Consider the following 13,837-nt stretch of genomic DNA (forward strand, 5'->3'; position numbering starts at 1 on the left):
AATCTGAGTTCTCTGATGCAATTTTTCTTTTTACTTTTTTTTTTTTTTTTTTAGATGACCCCGGTGGTTTTGAGAAGTAGTTCTGTAATAACCAGAGCAACAAACTATATTTTTTAAAGATTTAAACATTTAAATAATTGTTAGTGGTTTAAGTTTGTTAATTAAAAGAAGCTGAAAGAAAAAACTGATGTCACATACAGACCCAGTCAGAAGTTTACTTGCACTCATCAGTATAAATGTCATTCTTGCTCTTGACAATTTATTTGATCTAGTTTTGTTTTTTGTTTTTTTTGTTTTTTTCAGACAACTTTAATGGCTTTTAAGATAAGAATCAACTGCACAAGCTTGAGTCTATCTTGCACTCTTTTTCTTTTTAAAAGCCCCACCTTACCTCCTCCAAACATTCTTCTTTTTGTGCCAAAACTGCTCAGTATTTGTCTCCCTAGACTTATTTTCTTCAGAAATCATCAGGCTTCTTTCCTCTCAGCTGATGTTAAACTAGGGTGGGTTACAAGATGTTTTTGGCTTGAGGGTTCCTGTTTTTTTGGGGGTTTTTTTTTAACCTCCTTACCAGTTCCCTGGATGCGACCATGGCAGCTGAAGAAAGATCTTTAAATCTGCTTTATGTATTTATTAAATTAATCATTAAAAGACAAAAAAAAACAACAAAAACATGGCATTTATGCCCAGGATGAGTGTATGGAAATTTCCAACCAGAACTGTACTTACAACTAAAGGAGTAAATGCATATTTTCATTCCATTAACAAATTCTTTTAAAAAAAATAAAATAAAAAACTGGGTGGGTAAATGTACATGTCTCATTGAGACAGTGTGCGTGTGTGTAGTCTCATTTTAACACTATTACTGAGCCGTCCCTGGTATGATTAGGGATGAAGTTCTGAATTGCAGCACAGACTGTTACCCGTTTTCTTTCTTTTTGGGGGGAAGAGGCGTACTGTAGTCGTCACAGACTCGGCGTGTGGAGCTGTACGTCGTAGACGTTAATCCACACTCTGAATGTACTCCGATAGCCTGTAGCCCTGCCAACATCTGCTGTGCCTTGAAAGAATAAAGACTATAATAAAAACAAGAGTCGACATGTTTTTAATGCATAAAACAACCGAGGTCAGAAAAGCGGCGCTCCTCTCTGCCTCCGATGTCAATTTGCAACGTTTCCTCACTTCATCTCTGAATAACATCACTAGCTGCATTTCAGAAGATGCGTTCAAAATATAACAGATGAGTCATGTTAACAAAAAAAAAAATCTAGATTTGTGGCACATGATTGGAAGGTAATTTATTACATTTTCTTCATCATAGTTAACATTTGAGCTTTGGACAAATGTCTCATTTAGATTTTGGGATAAAAGTTTACACAAAAATAGCAGGAGAAAATTCAGCATGTAGAAAGGCACCCCAAAAAGGATCTTCAAACAAAAAGCTAATCTGGCAGCTTGGATACAAAGACAACAAAAAACACACAAGGAGGAGTATAAAGATTTTACAATAAGGCATCTGGTTTAGAGGTTCTTACATTATCTTCTTAAATAGGATATTTTTCTAATAGTGATTAAAAATTCTCTGCTCAGAGAAAACAGCTGGATTCAACAACATGTAGTTTCTACAGTTACTCCCTCTCCCCCAAAAAAACACCTGAATAACTAAATCGGACCCACACCATCCCAATGTCACATTTTTACTGTGTTCTTTAAATAATACAGTTTTCAACATACTTCCCTCAAGTCTCCTGAGCTTGCAGCTTGTGCTGTAGTGTGTGTTTACAGAGCTCTTACAACTCCTCTCACAAGGCCACTGAATTAAACGCTGAATGTGTGCAGACATATCTGCATCGCAACCACTCAGAATGTAGGCAGTACATACATTTTTCCCCAAAGTTTCATCTGAAATTATTATAATAAAATCCGCTAACTAGTATCACGTAGAAACCTTTTCAAAGGTATTCCTTCAAACTCTTAAGGCAGCGCGCAGACTGTAATGTTCAAGTTCAAGAGATGTCGCGTAAAGCAAGGCAGGGAGCTTGTTTTTAAAGCAAAAAAAATATTCCCCTTCTGCAACATGTTGAGCATGTTAGATACAGAAATACACGTGCAGCAAATGGAAAATTCTCCATATGATGCGTTACATCTAAACCCAACAAACAGAAATCACATTGATTTTAAGGCTTCCCTTTGCAGTCATATAAATTTAAAATACAATACCAAGCATGGTTTACGCGGTGTAATAAATAGCTGTTAGAATGCTGAGTTCTTCATTATTGACCATGCAGATGTAGATAAGTAAGACTTGTCGCTGACTCGGCAGTGTGGTAACCCTCGCTCCCCTGTTTGGTGCATCGGAATGCTGAGCTTTCCAGCCTCGCTCAGGTCCGGACCTGGAACTTTCCCGCTTTAGTCACATATTTGACCCCTTTAAATGGTTTGTACTTCTCTCCGTACATGTCCAGACGACTCACTTTGAGACCTGGAAAGAAAAAAAAACAAAAAAGAAAAAGAGAATGGGAAGCCAAATTAGGAATGAATTTACTGCTACTTCAACCTTTAAAATCCTAAAATTAGTTCCATGGAATACTGAGTGTTTGCTTATTATAACATTTAGGCCCTTTGATGCATCATTTTCTTTCTATAATGAAAAACAAAGACTCACTTCTGAGGCTCTAAAGACAACAATGTCCGCTTCCTAAAATCTCCTGCAAAATTATTGCATGGTAATTTTTTTTTTAACTTTCCATGAGACAGTCTTTCAGAACTACCTAATCTTTAAATATTCATATTTATAATGCCTATTATTATTATTATTATTATTATTATTATTATTATTATTTTCATAGCTCCACTGTTTAATATGGTATTAAATAAGCAAACAAGTAATTTTCCTAAGTCCAATTTCCTAAGTGAAATTTCAGGATGAACCTAAACTTCGTTAAAACGTTTACAGGTTCACTTAATGTCAGCTTCTTTAAACATTTGAACGCACTTCTAACTTTTCAACGTTTCACTTCTTTTTGCACAACTTGCTGTTCTTTAATAAGGAGCTGAACAAGAAAATTCACAACAAGATTTAAACACCCCTGTGTTCATTACAGTGTTCACATTCTGACATCATGATCTGTCACCATTTAGACACATAAAAATGTTAAGCTTCAGTAAAAGCTCAGTTTTAGTTCCTGCTGATCTTTGATCGTCACCTGATATGGCCAGCTGTTGTATCTGCAGACCAATGTTGATCGAGGGGTTCTCTTCAGGCTTCGGGGAGCCCGTCTGAATGCTGATGCTTCCTCGCAGGTTGGGGAGCTTCTGGGGGTTAAGTTTCCCGACGTCCCAAAGGACCACCTACCACAGAACGAGTGTTTGAGGTCAGGGTAATACAACAAAACGCCGCTTTTATTCTCACCGCCAGGTTCTAACATCTGCACTGACCAGCCGGTGGTGTATATAAAAATGCTTCACTTGCCCTCCACAATTACTAGCATGCCTGGCAAAGACATGTCTAATGTCTTTTGATATATTCCCATTTTACTGCAACAGGATAATTATATTCTGACTAAGGCTTTATTTAGGAGTGCATTTATTTATGCATTGAGGGAAAAAAAAATATTATTTTCAAGAAAAAATAAACAGTGCCATGTACTAACAATGTTCCCTCTAAAGCAGCACCCTCACTCCAGAAGGCACATGGGGACTTCTCTACATACTGACCCTTTGTTTCACCCCTAACTCATTTTCAGCATTTGTTATTAAAAAGCTTAATCTAGTTTCAACTCATAACACATAAAACTCCCAATAGAATTTTGAATACCTGTGTTCATAATCGGACAGATAAAAAAGGGGATGCGTTTGAGTTCCTACCAGCTTTTACTTAAAGTATAACATCTATTGCTGGCATATTAAAGTCAGTTACCCGTCATGCATCACTGGTGAGGAAGGCCATGCTGGCTGATTACCTTGGTTGTTAAGTCAAAGGTGTAGGTTCCCTGAGTGGCTGTGAGATTGACGCTGAGCACAGATTTAGGCATTGGAATAGTGACCGTCAAGTTCTCCACCGACTTCCCCATGGTCTGCTTGGGCCCAATTGTGATGTCCAGACGACCACAAGAACCCGTCTCCAAGAAGCTGATGTTCTGCTTCACGTACACCGGGATGGCTACGAGACTGGGACAGAAAACGCACACAGAGCAGGCCTCCGTCAGGAATGAGTCAACGCTGATTAGCACCAGGCTTTCTACTGGATTCACACATGAGAGTATATTTAGAGAATATGCTCTTATACACATTCTCCTGCCAACCTGACTGACCTTGAGAAGAAATAAAAAAAATCATCCTCTATATCAGGGCTGCTCAATTACATGTTAAATGGTTTACTACAAGTGCTGCGTTCAAGAATTGTCATTTTTACTCTAACTGTTCAAAGCTGAAAAGACATTGAACAAAATACCAGGAGGTGTAATTTTGGCAAAAAGTGGTTCCAAAACGCAGTAATTTTTTATTTATTTTTTTATTTTTTTTAAACTTCACCATAATGCAGTTTGAAACAAAACATGGAAAACTCAAGATGGTTTTGTAAGTCAATGTACAACATCTGTGCTTACTTTTGAGAGCTGACGTGATACGACATGAGCCTGAAGTTTCCGTCTGGCGGGATGAAAGACAAGACGCGCTCCGACTCCCAGCGCTTAAAACGCACGCACGGGTGGAAGCTCACGTCATCAAGGAGTCGTGGATTCTTAAAAGATTCGAAAAAACTCGGTTAATGGCACACCGTGTCAAATACAACTACTAACGCATGCTGAAATAAAACGGACCCACCATGAAGGACAGGGTGAGATCAGGCATCCCAGTGAGCTTCACACAGGCCTCAACCACACCCTGAATCTCTGCAAAGACAGTCGTACCTGCAGAACACACGATTCTAGTAACACTCTGAAATGCATTAAAACCTTTAGCAAATATATTCGATGATATCGTTGAATACGTTTATTTGTTTTACCCGATTTGTCCAGAATGGCATCGATTTCCTCTATCACATCGAAATAAGCCTCATTATTGGTGTATTTAACACCTGCCCGCCTCCAGGGAACGTTAGACAGCTGGCCTGTAGGCAACGTTCCCCCGACGTTGCTGCCTCCTGGAAAACACAGGACGCAAGTAGGAATAAAGACTTTACATATAGTTTGGCTCTTGCAGCCTCAGCTGACCTCTGATTACCTGTGAGCGTATTGACGACCGACCGCAGGATGGTCGGAGGCCTTATCATCTCCTTGAGGACGTTGGACTCTGTTGCCAGAGGAAACCCGTTGTCCAACATCTCCTCCAGAAGCTCGTAAACAGTCACCGTGTTCTCCTTGATCACAACCTCTGAGCAGTCCCCAAAGTAATCCTGTGGATAAAGAAGAAAAATGTCTCACCGAGGTCAGAACAGCCTTCTCGGCTCCAGGGGTCAACATGTGGAATTTCTTTCTGGCAAAACAGAAGATTAACTCTGACTGGTGTCTCTAAAGTAAAACTGAAGCAGGTTTTTCAGTTTTTAAACTCTGGGTCTTAATGGACCTTGCTCCATATTCTTGTATAACTATTTCATTCTGTAAGAAACTGAGGTTTAAGTTTTCACTAACTGTAAGGAATAACCATTCAAATTGACAGAATTAAGTCACACAAAGCCGACAATGATAGTGGTACGTTTGCAGAACAATTCCTCTTTTCTACGCCAAAACAGTGCTTCATTGAAAAAAAGGAGAAGCACAACAAAACAATTTGATGCATCATGAATAAAACCACATTCCCATGATTCCAATCAGTTATCCTCTGCCTGCAGTACAATGACTTGGCCCTTATCGTTTGGAAAAATGCAAGATATCCCTTGTACATATAGAAGTGAAGGCATGAGGAGTTAGTGGTATCGAGGTATAACATCGTTTTAGCAATTTATGGTTTTAAAACCACTAAATTGTTCTGTAACATTGTTCCTATGTTGGAGAGTCCTTTAAATAAAATGCCAGAGAAAGATCTGGAGTAACATGAGTTTTCTTCAGCTTTATGGCATATAGAGAAACATAAGAACTATCCCTTCCCCCACCTGTTGCTGTGTACTATTTGGATCTATTTCCCAAACCCATCAGAACCTCCAGGTCTTCTGTTAATGCTTAAAATGAGACATAAAACTCACAGTGAGGCGTTACGTTATTTATTTATATTATCCCTCATCTTTGGAACAGTCTTCCTTAAGATCACTTTTGGTATTTATTATCGTTTGTTTTTGTTTTATTTTACAATCTTTGCACATTTCAGTATTTGCTTCCAGCGCTGTCAAACTGGACACAAATTTGTTTAATCAGTTCTTCATCCTTAGTAATTATTTGATTTGTCTACCTATTTTTTTTTAATATACTGAATATCATCATTGATAATATGTTATTTACAGTATGCTAGTCCATCTGTTTTAAATGTCTTGAATACACTTGTAGACATGAAAAATGCTCTATAATAGAACTGATAATGCTCACTAGCCAGCTGGGTGATTATAACTGTAAAACCTGGTATGTAAATAAATGCATACTTTAATTTAGCAGCAAGAATAACCTTTGCTTTTTCACTCAGAATAAAAGTAATTAGCTCATGTTATATATTTTTGTGGAAACCTAGTGAAACTATAGTATTTTCTCCTCACAATCAATACACATTAGAATCTAATGCCGGTCCGTTGCTGCAGATGTGTTTGCAGTTGTAAATGTGTGTAAATATTTTTAATAAATACACGGCTAATGCAAGGCAAAAAGACGTTTTTCAAATGCAACACAGGAAACAAAGAGTGCAGGGATAAGGATTCCAGGTAAACATTTGCATAACAACCTCCACCATAAAACCACCGTGTAACACTCAGCTAACATCTGTTGTCATCTGTTTAAGATCATAAAAAGGTGTGGATTGATAGTTTTGTTATGCTTCTACTTTTTTCAAAGAATAAAAATCCTAAGACAAAAATACTGCGGCTTCATGACATTATCACAAAACTTAACACAAAAAACTGTATAACTGATCTATACATTTTTATTTTTTTTTTTAAATAGAGCAGCAGCAACTATCCATTCTGCTGCAAATAAAGAAAACAAATTAATTATTACAGGTATGATCAATTTAAATAGTTTAAACTCCCACCTGAAAAGTATCTGCCACCCTGTGCAGGAACTCAATGACAAAGAGTGGGGGGACTTCAGTCTGGGTAACTGAGAGGAAGAAGAGTTTGCCCCTGTAGATAGAGATGAGATAGTGGTGTGGGGTCTGCAGCACTGGGGCCACATTCTCTGGGTCCCCTGCCTTCTCCTTGGCCTCCAAAAAGTAGTCACACACACTCCTGCTAATGACACTCTTCCAGTGCTTCTCCAGGAAGATGTCTCCAGAGTGGCTGATCAGAAACAGGCTGTTGATCATCTCAGCAGGAACAGTGATGAGGTGGTTGTTGTTGGTTTGCTACCGAAAAAAATTCAATAGACCAACTCAGAATCAGCAGACTGACAAGCATAACTTGTTCGCATGTGTTTTATAGTAACTTACTCTAATTAATACCTGCAAAATGTTATTATTTCAAGTTGTTAGCCAGCTTTACTTCCTGTTAAGTCAAATTAACTTTCGCATCAGTTGACTTCTCGTTCTGGTTAGCAGTCGGACTTCGCACACATTTACCAGCTTTACTCTTAAAAACAAATTAATCGGACACTTACAAGTGTCATGATTATTCTAAAGCGTTAAACATAATATATTAAAATGAAAGTTGTAAGATTGTAAAAAGTTTACCTGCTAACTGCAGCTGATTGTGCTGACAAGATTTGATGGAGACGCCTGCAGATGTTTGCCCACGTAAACACAACTGGGTCACGTGTAAAAAAAAAAAGTCAAAGTCACAAAATAAAGCCTACTTAATTTTTTTAAGTGTTCAAATATTTCTATGGGTCTTTTACAGCTTGGAAAAACAATGAGTGTAGTAGACTAACTACCTTAAAGACTTTTTTCACCTCTTTTATAATCAGGCACAATTTGTGGGCAGCTATAACCCGGCGCCTTGCGTTTAGCTGTGGAGAGATTATTCCCTGAGTAAAGTCTTGTAGGTACTATTTGTAGTTCCAATAGTGGTAAACACTTCCTTTTCTTTCAGGGAAATTCACAGACTTTGTACCATGTTATCTTTTTAAGGCTATTTTTAAGTAGTTACATTATTTTTAAGCTTATAAACTTAAAAATCAGTGTGATAAGAAGGGGTCAAACGACAACGTGTACGGTTATATTATTATGGTACCTTAATAATTACAATGTAGTTTTAATGCTCTTCTGATCTTGAACAAACTTCCAGAAAACTGAAATAAAATGCTTAAGCATTAATTTCATTTAAATCAAGATTAAAACTCACTTATTTAGAGGTTTTTTTAATTGTTCTAGTTATATTAACTGGAACATTCATTTCAGTTCCCAACTTTGTCTTACTTTCCTTGATTGTGTCACTGCAAGGTACTTTTTCATTATATAATTGTCTTGGTGTTGAAATGAGTTATACAGATAGAATTATTTTTTCCTAAAACGTGATTTTATTGCATGTATAATGGTTCTATTACTTTGTGAGAGTTTACTAAATTATTTCATAGTCCTGCTGCAGGACCCTAAAGATTGTCAAAATCCACTTGTCACTGAAGAAAACAATTGAATGGGAAACAAAACACGTGCAAATGAGCAAACATGCACAAATCTAAAAAATAATAAATTATTTAATAAATAAATATAGCAATTCTTAAGTGAACAAATACATTTTAACAACAAACCTCACATTGTCAGTTAGTGGAGAAGTTATAAATGACTGTGGATGTGACACGAAGATTAAAACATACGAAGGCACAGTAAAATAAATTCTTAACCTTTGCATAACTATTAACTTAAATTATGTATTTATTTAACACGACGCAACTTTTGGCTATTGATACCTGCGAGTCTGTACTCGGGGTTTAAATTCAACATTGCATGACCGCTTTTCATAAGGCGATTGCAACGTGCTCAGTCTGAACAGCCATGGCTTCTGATGAACCCAAAGCAAAGAAACCCAAACTTTCCGAGGATGAAAAGACAGAGTCTCCGAGCAAAAAGGCTGCTGCCGAACTAAGGTGACTAAAATCCGCTGTGACGGCTCCTTTGTTTTTCAGCAACAGGGGACGAAACAGCGTTTACCCGAGTCGCGATTTGTGCGCCAAATCAATTGTTGTGTAAAGTGTTACCCCAGGTGCAACACTTTAGCCATTTATATAACGGCTTTGCCCATTTATGCAGTGGTGTCTCGAGTCTGTAATGTTCCTCAACCAACGCTGTGGAAACAGTCCTCCTGCGAAGTGTCTTTATCTTGTTATTCTTTAACACCGACAGCTAAGATTTAACCATTAGCCGCCCCTTAAGTGCAACAGTGCTAGCTGGGAAAATATTTAACCTTAGTTCAGCATGACCAGCTTCAGAAATGCCCGGACCGGTGTCCTGGAGACTGTCCACGCAGGATCCATCCTGCGCCAGCCTCCAAAGACAACAAAGGACAGCCAAGTGATCACGCGGTCTGCATTGGACAGTGTTATCATTCTTCTTTCTCCCCCCGTTTCACTGTGAAGAAATCAGATCAGAACCTAATTCATATAAGCCGCAGTAATCGGGACGCTTCTCATGTGGGGGAAACGAAGCTTAGAGCGGTGCAGTAAAACATAGCAGAAGTCTGAGAAGCAAGCCAATCATCGGGCAGAGGCAGGTTGCCGTGGCCCTTCCTTCTTCAGATGCCTCCAATCAGTCAGTCCCCAGTAGGAGGAGCTGTAGATGCAGGGAAAAGGAATCGATCCGCCCGCACGCTGAGCTGAGCTCAAATTGTTTTTTTCCCCCCCAAAGCTTAGTCTTTTCAGAACCGGTTTTTTTTTAAAGGTTGCTCAACAGGTCTGTCAGTGTCTTGCTGGTGCACACATACCGGGAGAGAAGAACACCATGTCTTCTGTGAGGTAAGAGCAGACTGATGGAGGTACAACCAGCAGAGCAGATCTGGGCACTGGGTTAGTGTAATTGGCTGCACAAGCCCATTAATCATCAGACTGCATACTACCAGATGGGTGTGTTGAGGGAGATGATAGTAAGGGTGCGGTGTCCTCTGGTTTAGATGTCAATTTCAGATGTTGATGCGTTTCTCTGTAGCTCTGGTGACCAGTTCCTTGCGTTTGGTTCCTGAAAAGCTTCCATGTGCATCAGAGAGGCTTCCTGGGAAATATGGCAGCACATGTTCATATGGAGCGAGCATCTGTCAGTGACACCACTTGGCCATCCGCAGTTTTCTCACAAACACCGACAAGTTTATGGAAACGGCGAGTACGCTCAGGCTTGCAGGAGCGAAAAAAGCGGCATTACTATTCTGACTTTCTGTATTACTCACATCCTCATTCCCCCTGGTCTGCTTACTCATAATAAATCCAGGGGTTTTAACTTGTTAGTTCTGTCTGTTCTCAGAGAGTAGAGGTTGCACCATAACCTCATAACCTTTCTTTCTTTCTGTAATAGGTTACCCAATTGCTTAACAGGTTTTAGGTGCTGGTGTTATTACATGATACAAAGTGCAGACGTGCAGTGTAACTGTTTATATATATATATTTTTATTTTATTTTTTTTTTCATTTTCTTGTCTGTTGGCATCACAAGACCATGAGGTTATCAGATGGTCTGCCCCTGCGGTTAGTTTCGTTGTCTTGGAAAAATGCAGAAATATGCAGTTTACTTCTGTCGGTGGACTGGCTCGCTGCGAGTGTCATAATATAATTGCATGCATGGTTGCCCAGATCCTCACCACTGACCACATGCATCTCTTTTTTGTGTGTGTGTGAATGCTGTTTAAACATCTGCTTTATTTGCGCTATTTCTGCTTTTCTCGTGTGAAGTTACAGTTTTTGCAAAAGTAGTACTGCACACTCAGGGTTTTCTTTTTCTTCTAAATGTAAAGAAAAACAATGTCTCTCCACTCTATACTGAGTTCTGTAGATTATTTTGAGATTTAAGATAACTATTTTAAAAATGTAGCTGCTGTTATATGAAATAAACATTAATTTAGGAAAATGTTTTGAATCCATTATTTAAAAATTACATGAATATAATCGATATCATGCACATTTAATGTATATAAATACTTAAAATAATCATTAATAAAAATAATTCTAACAATAAATGTCTTTCAGCAGCATATTTTAATAATTTAAATAAAAAAATTTAAATAATGTAAGATTACTACATATGAATAGTGTTATTTTTAGATTTGTTAAATTATTTATCAAGCTTTTCTCTCTCAAAGACGGTTCTGTCTGAGAAGCCTTACGGTTTGTTAATCAGCGGTTAAAATTTCATCCACGTTTCTGTTTTTCTTGCAGCTCCAACTTGCTCTTTGGGATGGGAAACCCCTTACTCGACATCTGTGCTGTTGTTGATAAAGACTTCTTGGACAAGTAAGTTTAAATAATAAAACGATACAAAAAAAAAAGAAATCTATTTTTCCGTGCAAGTGGTTTTTATCGATTTGTTGCTGCAAATGTTCTAAGTAGGCAAAACAAAATGAGTACGCAGTAAGCGACTCCAGATCAATTGCCATCCTGTGTTTTGTTATCGGAGAGGTCACGGGGAGATTATAGAGGAAAGAGATTAATTTAGGTTTGTGATCGATAAGGAAGGAAGCCAATAAGCACAGAAAAAAGCAGCTGATCCATTGCTTTAATGCATCCTGAACATAAATTAGCTGTCAGTCCATGGCTCTTTGTTTCGTATCCCTGCAAAATGAATTACTCTCATCAGTCCTGCAGTAATCCAGAGACTCATCTGAGTCTTGAATCTGCCCTGAGGACTTGCTCTCTCGGTCTCCAGTGGACCAGATTTAACAGGGCAAAGGGCTGCTTTGGTTTCCAGCTCCGTGTCCAGTCAGAAGCCCCTTGCGTAAACTCCTGGATTAGAGCTGAACCGGCCAGCCTCAGGTCTAATTTGGCCTCACTAAAGCAGGACTAAAACTGCCCTTTAATCCCCAGCAAACCTTTGTGTTTCTTTCAAGGAAATTGCTCTCTGATTAGCACATTGATTTGGAAATGGACTTTTTATGCAGACAGAAATTGATTTACCGTATGATATGAATACTGTTGGATGTTTTAGGAAATGTAATTAATATTGAATTCCTTCCCCCCCCCTTTTTTTTTTAATCATCTGCAGGTACTCTCTGAAGCCCAATGATCAGATCCTGGCTGAGGACAAGCACAAAGCACTGTTCGTACCTCCTGTGTTGCAACATTTACTGTAGAGTACCTGTGACATTAGCGCCACCACACATGTGAACTTCTGTTGGGGTTTTTTGCAGCGAGGGGAAAAATGCGTCCGAAATCATCCCGAGTTTGCGCCTCTCTGTTCTGGAGAGGGCCAGCCAAAACAGGCACACACAAGAAAGCTGCTACCATTGACCTCTGTTCCTGCGCAGACGGCCAATGGTAGCGCAGCGAGCTGAGCAGAGTGAGACGGTCTCGTCCAATGACAGAGCGGGACACTTCACCTCCCCAGTCCCACCGAGACCAGAGCCACAAAGCAAACATTTAACAGCAGGAGATAAGAGAGCAGAATGTGAGAGTTTGTTCACACTGATCTGGACCGGATCGCCCTCTTTTTGCCCCTTATGAATTTGAAATTTTGTTGATAATCATTTCAGATTTAAATCTTTTGGGGGATAAATGATTTAAATTGAATCCTCTCTTTCTTCTATGGATTTGTAGAGCAGAAGATGTTGCTCTTTGCAGGTAGACACCTGCTTGTTCACCCTGTCAGACTTTCTCATAATTATCTCTGACAGCAACATCATATTGACTATATATATTTATTTATTTTTTACAACAGACAACTAAATGTTTTTCCCCCTGTGCTTCATCGCTCCCCTTCTCTGACCCCTCACTTCCTCTCAGGACCTTTACCAACAGTGGGGTTGTTGCTGTTCCTAATAATATATCTGCGAACACACACTTGACAGCTCGAAGGCGACTGTTCTTCTGCAGGTCCGGCAAACTAAAATCTATGAGTCAATTAAACAGGCTTTAGTCCAAAGGGGAAAACAAGGTCGCACGGCTGCGATGCATTACGCAACAGACAAAAATGACATGGATTGTATAATCAGCGGTCAGTCATGCGTGTGTTGTGTATTTATTTTGAGAAAAGTGTGACGCTGCTTTCTGCAGAGATGCCATGTTACAATGTTCCTGGCCTTCCAGTCTCAGCTGTTGTCAGAAAAATCTACAAAGGGACACAGACGAGTCATTAGTATGTTATAAAAAGATCTGAAATGCTTCAATCAGAGACATCGTCACTGGTTTTAGTTTTGCTGTGGCATAAAGCTGACATCAGACACCAGCCCATTTCTCTTAACTAGTCTTCAACTTGGGTAAGACAAGAAAACATTCCAATAAGGCATTAATGTGATCTTAAATCAGAAAATTGCTTCTCACCTAAAGTTGCTCAAATCTACAGTAATGACCATAATGTACTGTTGGCAAACGGGACTGGACGGATCCATGTTTGTTTGTCAGATAAGGGAGGTACAATAAAAGTTTCTAAAGGTCACAATTGGAGAACTGCTGTAATTATCTCAGTAGTAGACTGTGCTACTTTAGTCTTTTCAGCCTTTTCTCCACTAGAACATCTTTAACCACTTCTGCGCTGGCCAGATTCATCTCCATTAGTAGATCCTATGTGGCTCTTCTCTGTTTTTGTGCGTGATGTGCGGAAACGTTTTTGCTCGACAGCTGTCCGCATTCGTT

At 39.0% G+C, this 13,837-nt stretch overlaps 2 protein-coding genes across 6 annotated transcripts; one reads left to right on the plus strand and one right to left on the minus strand.

Moving 5' to 3' along the window:
• Positions 1-922: 922 nt before the first annotated feature.
• LOC103134050 (AP-3 complex subunit mu-1-like) lies at positions 923-10,021 on the minus strand. Of its 5 annotated transcripts, none has more exons than XM_016668440.1 (10): positions 9,476-10,021; positions 7,807-7,879; positions 7,171-7,482; positions 5,224-5,395; positions 5,006-5,143; positions 4,825-4,910; positions 4,608-4,741; positions 3,963-4,170; positions 3,207-3,351; positions 923-2,482 (listed from the first exon to the last, which is right to left on the minus strand). In XM_016668440.1, the coding sequence occupies exons 3-10, from the start codon at positions 7,441-7,443 to the stop codon at positions 2,382-2,384; spliced, it is 1,257 nt and encodes a 418-aa protein (XP_016523926.1). In that variant the 5' UTR covers positions 7,444-7,482; positions 7,807-7,879; positions 9,476-10,021; the 3' UTR covers positions 923-2,381. The 5 variants fall into 5 exon arrangements, with proteins under 5 accessions (XP_016523926.1, XP_007546169.1, XP_016523927.1 ...); XM_007546107.2 differs by having other exon boundaries at positions 7,171-7,485; XM_016668441.1 differs by lacking the exon at positions 7,807-7,879.
• LOC103134049 (adenosine kinase-like) lies at positions 8,852-13,637 on the plus strand. Its single transcript, XM_007546105.2, has 3 exons — positions 8,852-9,158; positions 11,429-11,503; positions 12,252-13,637. Exons 1-3 carry the CDS (start codon positions 9,067-9,069, stop codon positions 12,337-12,339), a joined length of 255 nt encoding a protein of 84 aa, XP_007546167.1. The 5' UTR covers positions 8,852-9,066; the 3' UTR covers positions 12,340-13,637.
• The last annotated feature ends 200 nt before the right edge of the window (positions 13,638-13,837 follow it).

The sequence above is a fragment of the Poecilia formosa genome, unplaced genomic scaffold, assembly GCF_000485575.1.
Source record: "Poecilia formosa unplaced genomic scaffold, Poecilia_formosa-5.1.2 Scaffold15, whole genome shotgun sequence".
NCBI classification, from domain to species: Eukaryota; Metazoa; Chordata; class Actinopteri; order Cyprinodontiformes; family Poeciliidae; genus Poecilia; species Poecilia formosa.